The following is an 11,509-nucleotide window of genomic DNA, read 5'->3' as shown; positions in this document are numbered from 1 at the left end:
CTTGATAACACACAATCTAGGTGTAGAAAGAAGGAAGGGGCCAAGCCTGAGGTATACACGACCGTTTTCTCTTTCCCAAACTGGGTCCTAAAGAATGTCTTTTTACTTATTAGTTTACTACACAGAAACTGGACTTTGATTTTTTTCTAGGTACTATAGGCTAGAAACATGATTTCTTTCAATATATTAATTTTGTTATATCTGTTTTACCTTCACATAATGGGAACCCTTTGAGCAGTTTGGAATGCTTAGATATTGTCTTTAGGTGTTCAGGTTTTGACTTAATTGAGTATATTCTCTAATTTCTCTCACATGGTGATAGTCATTTAACAGTTCAACCCAGTGAGGTGCCAGGCACAATGCTAGAAGATGTAGATATTAAGATGAATTAAACACAAGCTGAGGCTCAAGGCTTCGCATCCTAGCATAGGGGACTGTTTAGGTGCTCTAATAAAAGTGTAATAGCTATGTTGGCAGGACAAGCTTCACAAAATGCCACAATTGAATTCCTTTGACTTTGAAGGATGAATTAGTAGTTTTCAGGCAGGAGCAAAGGCATAGCATCATTAAAACACTTGGTAGGGACTTCCCTGGTGGTGCAGTGGTTAAGAATCTGCCTGCCAATGCAGGGGACGCGGGTTCGATCCCTGGTCCGGGAAGATCCCACAAGCCGCAGAGCAACCCAGGCTGTACGCCACAGCTACTGAGCCCACGTGCCACAAGGACTGAAGCCCGTGCGTCTAGAGCCCGTGCTCTGCAACAAGAGAAGCCCACGCACCTCAACGAAGAGTAGCCCCCGCTCACCGCAACCAGAGAAAGCCCACATGCATAGCAATGAAGACCCAATGCAGCCAAAACCAAAATGAAACAAAACAAAAAAACACTTGTCATTTTAGGGGATCATTGCCCAGAAGACTCAATGCAGCCAAAAAGAAAACTAAACAAAACAAAAAACACTTGTCATTTTAGGGGATCATTGCCCAGTGCAGCCAAGCATGAAGGGTGTGTGGTGGGATTAACTGGAAAAAGGCCAGAATGTGGACTCCATGGTGTGAGCCATGGAAAGTCATGGGAGTTTTTAGACGGGGAAGAGATGCTTAAGTCTGTACATTTAGAAACTGACTTCCTTCTCCAGGATGGATTGTTGGTGTGGAATAGGGAGACTATTTACTGGTGACTTCAACTTCTGGGAAGAAACTTTTAAACTCTGAATGGACCCTTGAGAACAATTGTTAGTAATATTAGGAAGAGGTTGAGTGTGGAACTTGTCAAGATTGATTTGAAAACCTTGTCCAGTGGATTTAAGAAGAGTTCTTAACTTCATTTTATATCATTTTGTCACTTGAGCATTAGGGAGGCCAAAACTGTGCAGAATGCTTTAAGTATGGATTAACCTCAATTTAGGAATAAGATGTATTTTTAAATTTTGCAAGTCATTTTGGACTGACAATATATTTCTCTATATAAATATTGTTATGAGATGAGGTCATCAAATGCCTACAGATGGGAAGGGAGGCAGCTCTGTCACTGTGGAAAGAAACTGAGGCTTGGAATTAGAACTTCTGGGTCCAGGTTCCTGCTTTTGGGGAAATAACCTCTCAGAGGCCCAGTTTTTCATTTGTAAAATGGGAATAAATACAGGATTGTTGTGAGACTCAAATAAGAGGGCTTGTGAAGGTATTCTGTGAATTAAGTCAAGTACTAGTTATGAAGTACATGCGTAAGGGATTAAATGTAGGGTAGATGGGAAACTGTAGTCCTGGCTGCGGTTGCAGGAGGGTGGCTGGCAGGTTACCAGAGAGGGGCAAGGGGAGAAGCAGCCCACCCTGGCTTCACAGTTCCTGCTCTCCTGCCTTGAGGAGGAGGAAGAGAGAAAGGACAGTGGGTCTCCAACTTCAGCGTGTAGAAGACTCAGCTGAGGAATCATAGGAAAGCAGATCGCGGGGCTCGACTTCCCAGCAATCCTAACTGGGTGGGTGGGAGGGTCTGCGGAAGAGACCAGGACTTCTGAGTCACCTGCTGGGGCGAGGCGACCTGGGGGAAGGTAGGAGGCTGGGAGAGTTGGTGAGAGAGGTCTGGGGGATCTGGTGCTGGCTGGAGAGGGGATGGGATCTAGGAGCCCTTGAGGACTGAGCAGAACAGCGTGGAAGGACCCCCTCCTCCATTTCTTTCCCCGTTCCTCCTGCCCTCTTTACTGCTGCAAAGCTCTGCGGGCCAGGCAAGGTCGAGGCGGGGAAGCAGGGGGCGTCCCCTTCGCACTTTCCGAGCTGTGACTGGAAGGAGGGGTGTCAGAGGGAGCAGAGCTGGGGCAGGACCTCGGGAATTCCACTGCGCCGGGGTTTCAGACTGAGAATGGGAGGCTTAGGCAGCGGGCTGCGCGTAGGCAAGGGGTCTAATTTGCACTGATCACTGGGACTCTATTTTTGAAAAAAAAAAAAAAAACTATTATATGCACACGAGTGTGTGTGTGTGTAGCTATCCATCAATCAAAGTATATTCAACTTTGGTTTATTATGTGGACATGGTTTAGGATTATTTAATTTCCCACCTTAATTATATGCATTAATTCAGCAAACATTTGAGTCTGGCTATGTGCTCAGCTTCTTGCTAAGTACTACTGTAGTAAAATTCAGTGAAACATTGTACCCTCAGGGAGTTACATTCTATTTTGTTTAAACAAGATTCTAATAACAGGAGAAGAATAATTTTCAGTGAAGCAGCAGCTCAAATCGCATAAGGCTGAAAATTGATATAATGTGACATATAATCTTGTACAAAATTTCTTTAATCAGAAAGTGGAAGGAGGGGCCCATTTAGTTTCAGAGGATTGGTAATTTGTGTGCTTCTAGCAAAACTGAAGAGCCTTTCAGAATTCTCAGCCACAGGATTGCAATCTTTTGAATTAGGTTACAAAGCAAACCTTCTTTCCTTGAACACCTTTTTCTTATAGAATAGTTTTGGATTTTTTGAAAGTTTTCTTTATCTTCTGATTTTTAAAAAAAATGCTGTATTTACCTCAGTACCTTAGAATGACAAGAATAGCATATGTGTTAAACTGGAAAAATTGGTTATCAATTTTGTGACACTCCCAAAAGACTATACACAGGATTGACAATCACTGGAATACATTTAGAGAAACTCATTTATAATCTTTTCTGTAGGCAAGAAGGCAAGAAAAGCTCTTTAGGGATACTTGAGGAAATTTTTGTCATTTTATGTCTTTATGCTTAAATTATGCTCACAAGGTAGTATCTGCTTTACTTGCTGGGGCTTTCATTTTCAAATGACATATACATATAATTTATCTCAATTTTGAATAAATTAAAGTACAGCTCTACACTTCTATAAAAAAATTAATAGCTTCTATAAAACATACTGCCTTTATCAACAGATGAATTGTAACTTTTTTCTTTTATCTTTAAAATAAAAAAAGAAAGAGGGAAGGGGAATAAGATACTTAGGGTAAGGAGGCTCTGGCCTTTGTGTCAGCCCCTCCCTCCTCCACAAGAGGCCACACAGTACAGGGATCTTAGGTCAGAATTCCTGCTTCCAACCTCCCTTTCTCTATTTATCCACTTTGTTTCTTGGGCAAGTTCCTAAAGTTCTCTGGGAATCAACTTATTATCTGTATACCAGGGAAGTTTGGTACCTAACACATCGGATGGTTGCAAGGATTTATTGAGTTAGTTCAAGTAAAGCACTTAAAAATGCCTGGCAGGTAATAGGAATTCAAATGTTAGCTGCTTTATTACTATTATTATTATTACTATTATTAAATTGAGATGAACAAAGGACTTCAAAACATTGGGCAGATTATGAATCGACCCTGGAAACTATGAAAGAGGGTCATTCAAATGCCAAGAAATCCAAGAATTGTCTAGTGCTGCACGGATTGAATTAAAGGAAGGCACCAAAAGGCACTTTGTATCTTCCATCGTTCTGAGAAGTTGTAGTATTCTGAGGAAGTAGAGAGATGATGATCTTGAGAAATCCTATGTATCGCTGCAGAAATGTGAAGGTCAAAGGCTAATTTAAAGGCATAATGTGAAATGCATTTCTGTTAAAGTCAGCAGAATACTGGATGCCCTCTTTTACCAGAATTACTTAGTATTATTCTAGACGTTTATTATTATTGTCAGATGGGAAGAAGAAACTAATAGTAAAATTATAAAACGTGAGCAAAGTTATCTTTTTAAAATATTATTTAAAATGGAGAATTGAAGATGATAAACCAAAAAAAAATAAAAGAATTAATGGTTTAGTAAATGAGCCCAAAAGAAATACATTACAAAATAAATACACTTCAAAAATAAATACATTAACAGTATCCAGTAAAGTATAATGAAAACAAAATTTCATGGTTATTAGCAGAAACAAAAAGATGTTAAACTCCCAGGAAAGACTTAATAAGAAATATGAGTTAACTATGTATTATGTATTAGCTCTACTGATAGGATTTTTGTCGACGGCAGTTGAAAAGAGAGTTGAATAATTGAAGTTATATATCATGTTTATGGATACTAACATATACATATATATTATAAATATGTAGATTATTCTCATATTAATTTATGAATGAAATCAAAATTATAATCTCTAAGGGATTACCAAAGTATAAGTGTGACAAGTCTTCAGTATGATAAGGTGGTATTTACATTCTATGACAGAAGAATGATTTATTCAGCAACATGATAGTTAGATCATTGAGAAAATAAAGCCCAGATTTTATTATGGTGGTGTGAAGTCTTTAAAGGTAAAAACCAAAAAGGGAGTGGGTAGTAGATTTGTCAATAAGAAAAAAAAATCAAAATTTCAAAAGGTCAAAGTACCATGTACAAATAAATGTCAAATGACAAACCTAGTTAAATATTTGTAGTTTCAATGATCTGGAAAGAGTAAGTCTTTTTCTTTTGTAACCATTAGTATCTTCTAGGTAAAATGCATTTTTAAATTTTTTGAAATATAAATACTTCTTTAAAAATAAGACAATAAGATCTGAGCTGTTTGTCTTTCATTTCTAAGAGTACTTTATAGTTCATTTCCGTAGTAGTTATTTAATCAGAAGCCTGCAATACGGTGAATCATGTGATACAAGGAAACTGAATGGTATTTTCTGGATTCATTTTAATGTGTTCTTTGTACTTGTACAGAAAGCAAACTATTGATTCTCATATGAGACTGGTTTTATTACTAGCTTGTGTTCTCTCTCTTTTCTATTTTCCTTCCCCCCCTCCATCTCTTTCTTCCTTCTTGTTTCATTTTAAATTTGTTTAAAAAATAGTAAAATGTATTATAAAAATTCAGATATTGCAGCATATATCGAAAGTGGTAGTTCCCTCTTTTTATCCATCCCCAGTCCTGTTCCCTGAGGTCACCATATTTCTTTATTCTGTTGCCTCTCACCATTGGTTCTATTCGCTTTGCAGTTGAGTTTGTGGAACTTTCCATCCGAGGGTTTCTTGTATAGTTGTTGGCAAATAATAGCTCCTCATTTATTTTGTTGAATGAGTGTGTGAATGAAAATTGTAGATATATGCTTATTTCTTTTATAATTCAGTCTACTGATATTTTAAGCAGAGCCCTGGGACTTCTTTTGAAGAGTCCCTATTCTTTGCCCAGTCCCTAAGAATTCAAGGTTTACAGTTCCCGAACTTTACCATGCTTATCTTTGTAATGCTTTTCGGTAGGGTGAAAACATTTTTTAATGCTAAAATAATAATTTACGTTTCTTTTTTCTTGCAGCTGCCTTTGCAGCAGTGTTGCACTGGTAAGATTGTTTTTCTCCTATGGTATATTTTATGTAGATGTTTATAGCCTACCAAACTATTTCTCATATATATATGAATAATTTGAGTTTAAGGATGAATGTATATTATTACATGCAGCAAACTAGTCTGAAAATGTAGTTTAATTGATAAATCAGAGCCAGAATAATGCAATTTTTTAATAAAAAAGAGATCTATTATTAAAGAGGTTATATTTGAGACTCTCCTTCCCTTAACATTAATATAGTGTTCATGTTGAGAGGAGGATTCATTCTTTTAATTTTCTGGATAGAAAGAAATGTGAATTTCATAAATCAGACATTTCTGAAATGGTAACCCAATGACATTTATAGTTTAATCTATAATTTTATTTTACTTGGCTTAAAACGTCATTATTCTGGTTCATTCTAATTTTAAAATCTAATTTGAATTAGATTTTAAAATTCTTATAGAGAGAAAGTTTAGTAGAAATGTAAGATATACTGAGTGGAGAAACAAATATGCATACCATTGTGTTTGAGTTTTATCACAAAATGAGTTGCAAATTTATAGATTTTTTTTTTGCTTTTAGAGTTTCTTTTAAAATTATACTTAGTATAAGTTTCAACACTGTTGCTTTGTTACTCTTTTGTTTTACAGGAGCCATATAACACACCTCTTTGAAAATGATCGTCATTTTTCTCACCTCTCAACATTGGAAAGGGAGATGGCTTTTCGCACTGAAATGGTTAGTTTTCATGTAATATTTTATTATAGTAGTTTAGTAATCTAAACATTTTAAGCTTTTCATCCTGGAAATTTTCAAAGATGTTCCAAAGTAGGAAGAGTAGACAACTCCCCCTACCCATTCTCCCAGCTTCAACAACTGAGGGCACATACCCATTTTTCTGTCATCTACATCTTCACACACCCATCTCTTTTTAAAGGAAACCTCGGATATCATTCATCTGTAAATATTTTTCATATGTGTCTCAAAAGAAAGGACTTTTTTTTGTTAACCACAGTATCATTGTCACACTTGAAAATAATGAACGGCAATTACTTAATATCATCAGAGATCAACCAATGTTTAAATGACCTGGGGGAATGGGCATTTAATAACCATAATTCCTCTGTAAAGAAGAACTTTCCCATGATACTTATTTGGTTTGTTTCTCTGAGGTACACTTCACAGGAAAGACAGGAAAATGCTTGATTCTTTCTTTTTATTACAACTTTTCAGAAAAATGAGTTGGTTCCCTAGCATCTTCTAGTGCTGACCAACGGAGTTCTGTTGGTACTGCTTTTGGAGTACCATTATGGCCTGATAGATTTTAACATATTTTTTAAACTTACCTGTCTTTAGCTGGTGAGAGCCCTTGCAGTTCTCTCTGTCTCCTTGACATGACCTCACTAGTATTCTGTAGCTTCCTTACTTGCTGGTACTACAAGACATTTCCTCTCCAGACCTGGAATCATCCAGTTTTCCAAGGAGCCCTGATTCCTTTCAGTAGCACATGGTATTTAGAGACAACAATTTTGGTTCTACAGGTGCTCACTGATAATATTTTATATTAGATTGGCCATTGTATCTAGGCCTTTTTAGTAAACAGAATTAGGAAACAGTTTTTTAAAAGGAGAAAATAAATTATTGATTTATATTTCTAAATTCAAATTTAGTTTTAGGTGGTTTTTACTTTTTTCATATTAAATTTGTATCTTTTCTGTTAGCTTGAGAATCTTGGTTTCAAATTACTTATACTTGAGGAATAAAAGTATCAAAGATATTATTAAAAATGATTACTGAAAACAATTTAAAACTTTCTTGCAGTTCTTTTTGACTTTAGGATATATTCCATTAGGGGTGTACAGTAAAATTACTATTGATATATCTTAAAGTTACTTGAAACCGTCTCCCAACTAGATAAATAATTAATTCTTCTTCTTTTTTTTTTTTTTTGCTATTTAGGCATGTAAAATTTTTTGTTTTTAAATTTTAATTATATAAGATATTTACATGGTTCCAAAATCAAACCTGCAAGGTAGGTTGTAGTTTCCTGGGGCTCTCATAACGAAGTACAATAAACTAGGTGCCTTAAAAGAGCAGAAGTTTATTCTCTCATGGTTCTGGAGGCTGGAAGTCTGAAATCAAGGTGCTGGCTGTCCCATGTTCTCTCTGAGACTCGTTCCTAGCTTCTCATGGTTCTGGCAATCCTTGGCTTGCCTTGAGGTACAGTCACTCCAATCTCTGCCTCTGTCTTCATGCAGCATTTTCCCTTATGTCTCTGTGTTTAAATTTCCCTGCTGTTATAAGGATACCAGTTATTTTGCATTTGGAGTCCACCTAATCCAGTATTACCTCATTTTATTTTGATTACATTTGCAAGGAACCTATTCCACATAGGTCACATTCACAGGTTTTAGTGGACATGAAATATTGGGGGACATTATTCAACCTAGTACAGTAGAAAGTATTTTAAAAAACAGTGATATGAAAGCTAAATACGATGGTATCAAGAACCGTTCTTTTCCTTTTCTGGGTAGGCAAATCACTTTGATATTTATAAACCTTAAGCTGAGTTTAGAGTTTGATAGCTAATGGTACTGGCTACCAGGGGAGCTCTAGACAGAACTGTATAGCAGATGGAATTGGTTCATCTGTTTTGCCCTACGCTGCCACTTCTGCTCCCTCATAAGGCTTCTACTACTTGCTTGTTTTTTGTCCCATGTAGTATTCCAACCTTGATATCTTTCCTAATTAGCATGTCAAAGCAAAAAATTATTTTCCTCAAAATGGGAGTACTACCACTGTCCCTCTCTTCCACCCTCAGAGCCCCGGTCCTGCAGGGTACTTACCTTATGCTGAGCTGAGAAGAAGGAAAATAGTCTGTAAAACTAGCTGGCATCTGAATGTAACTTACATGTAATACATCAGTGTGTAGCCTTCCTAATATACTTGTATTTTTACATATAACTCTGGAGGAAAGGTGGCTGATAGTACCATTTTAAGGATTCAAATAAGCATTTAGGGGGAAACGTTTTTGGCTGAGGATGATTGCTTGCTTCATGGTAAACTTAGGTTCCATAGTAAACCACTCACTCATCCTGTTTAGAAGATAGCCTTTACTAACACTTCAATTAGTATGGGTTATAGGGGTTTCTTAAATGAAGTATGCTGTCTGAGTTATATTACTTTTTAAATGTTGAAACTATTTTTGAAGCTATTTTGAGATCAATTGTTTCAATTTAGACAAGGTTATACTAAGATATGTAAGCTTTTTGCAACCTGAGCATTTATTAGTGATCAGAAACCTGTGAAATTAATTGTAGCTGTTACTTTCTTGATTGCTTTATTTTTCAAAAACAGTATACTTAAGTTTTTTTTTAAGCTAATAAGAGGCATAGTAATTATGTACTTTTAATCATAACATGTGCTTATTTCAGGGACTATATTATTCCTACTTTAAGACTATTGTGGAAGCACCCTCATTTTTGGATGGAGTATGGATGATTATGAATGATAAGCTGACTGAATATCCCCTTGTTATTAATACATTAAAAAGGTTCAATCTTTACCCTGAGGTAAGATACTTTTTCAATTGTGATTTTTTTTTTTTTTACTTTTTAAAGTATTACTTATATTAAATGCTGATTCTAAATCTAAGATGTAATTCAGTATATTAAATTTTATCTTTTTTTAAAGAAAATGTGTATCTTTTCTTGGAAAGGAATATGGAAAAAAGATCGTTATTAATTTTGGGGGTCTTTAACTGATTTTATGGGAATGATTAGTATGATTGCATGGTTTACAAAGTATGAAAACTGTCTAGATTTGGTATGTTTATAGGGATTATAGCAGAGGAGCGCCATTACTTGTACTTGTCATTTGCCAAATAATGTTTCTTCCTTATCTGGGATTCTTCATTTAATTGAATGCACTTTTCCCCTGTGGGAGTGGAAGAAAGGAGCTGAGATAGGAAGGCAGTGATATCAGTAACCTTTGACCTCTCCTTCACCATCCCTCCTTCATTTGACGCATCCCTAAGCATTCTCCAGGACCAACCTGAGATGTAACTTCCTCAGTGACTCCTCCTTGAGGTTCTCCTGTTAAGCGCATGTCCCCTGGGCTCCCCCTTCTTAGCATGCTGATGCTGCTAGAAGGCATGCTGCCTGATGCCAGGGCCATGGTCTCTGTGGGATCTCAAGCCCGGACTCAGTACCAGCACAAAGCAGGGCTTTTGGTCATTTCCCATTGAGTGAGAGGAGTCCAACTTCCAGATCAACTGAGTTAGCCTGATTGATTAGTAAGGCAATAGAGATAGAGGAGATAGAGACCAATAAATAATCACCAAAGTACTTATTGAGTACTTTCTATAACCATGTACACATTTACTTTTACAGCAATAGGATCACACAACACATAACATTTTTTATAAGTGCTTTTTGTCTTCTAAGAATATTTAAAACCATCTTCCTAAGTCATCTTTTCTTCAACAGCATCATGTTTTATGGCTGTATATACAATCTACCATTGTTTATTTAGTCCATCTTTTATGAAAACTTTGGTTGTTTTCAACTTTTAAAAGATCTAAAGCTGCAATAAGCATCCTTGAAGCGAAATCTTTACACATATTCTTATGTTTTTTTAAACTATAAATATGTTGATGTGGAACTATTTAGTTCAACAGAATATACGTTTTAATGATTTTGGTACATGTTGCCAAAATGCTTTCTAGATAGGTTATATTCCCACTAGCAGCTTTTCTGAAAATGCTTGTTTCCCTGCATCCTTGCTAGTTTAATAGGCTGAAAAGAGTTAAGATGAAGTACACGAAGTATTTTGTTCATTGCTGTATATATGTGTGTGTGTATGTATGTATATTTTATTCAATGCTGTATCTTAAAATGCATTTTCACTTTTAAAAATAATTGCTTATTCATGCCCTTTGTCTGTATTTTTATTGATATTTTATAAGAGCTCACTTATTATATGCAGGATGTTAATACTATGCTGTATGGATAAGATATTTTCTCCAGCTTTTTGTTGCCTTTTAGTTTTGTACAGTATGATGAGAATGTATTTTTTCTGTTCAGAGATATCATATCTATGAAGCTTTTAGATTTATGGTTTTCATTCATATATGTAAAAAAATCTTCATTCTTAATTGTTATAATTACGGTTTTGAGATTTACATTTTTAATTTATCTGGAATTCGTTTGGATGCTTAGTGTTGGGGTAGGAATCTAATGTTATATTTTTTCAAAGTGGTCTTCTGTGGAACCTAACACTTGGATGAGTGGTCCGTCTTCTGCCTGCTTCTTTATTATATCCAAAATTATTATACATATATGCTTGCATCTGCTTTTGGACTTTGTGTTCAGAGTTACCTTAGGTTGAGGTCCTGGGAAAGAGGAGATCTGCACACAGGAAGTGTATAGGGGAAAGCCCTTGGGGGCAACATCTGAAGGGGGATTAAGGAAGTAGGAGGAGGAGGAGGAGAGCTGAGCTGTGATGCAGTCACAACAAAGGCCTCAGCCAATCCCCTGGGAAGCTCTGGAACTGGGATGACCCTGCAGAGTTGTCCTACCTGAGGCAAGGGCCCCTGGCCTTTATATCTCCCCCTGTTGAGTAGTTAGACATTGGATGCAGTTGCCCTTGGGAGGGGGTATGACCTTTAGTGAATTTACTCTCTTCAGCAGGGGGTAGCTCCTAGAGAGGGACTCAGCTGGGAGCTGTCAGCCACCAACCCTCCCAGCTGCTAGGG

At 36.5% G+C, this 11,509-nt stretch overlaps 1 protein-coding gene across 1 annotated transcript in view; it reads left to right on the top strand.

Moving 5' to 3' along the window:
• Positions 1–11,509, top strand: part of DPY19L1 (dpy-19 like C-mannosyltransferase 1) — a 243,399-nt gene that overhangs the window by 10,181 nt on the left and 221,709 nt on the right. Inside the window, exons 2-4 of the mRNA XM_082399504.1 lie at positions 5,743–5,767; positions 6,405–6,492; positions 9,189–9,326. Of these exons, the coding sequence (XP_082255630.1) occupies positions 5,743–5,767; positions 6,405–6,492; positions 9,189–9,326 (251 nt within the window). The remainder of the gene's footprint in view (positions 1–5,742; positions 5,768–6,404; positions 6,493–9,188; positions 9,327–11,509) is intronic.

This window comes from Balaenoptera borealis, assembly GCF_965194805.1.
Source record: "Balaenoptera borealis genome assembly, chromosome: 7".
Taxonomy (NCBI): domain Eukaryota; kingdom Metazoa; phylum Chordata; class Mammalia; order Artiodactyla; family Balaenopteridae; genus Balaenoptera; species Balaenoptera borealis.
Note: the sequence above shows the minus strand (reverse complement) of the source record. Positions and strands in the feature narration are given on the sequence as shown.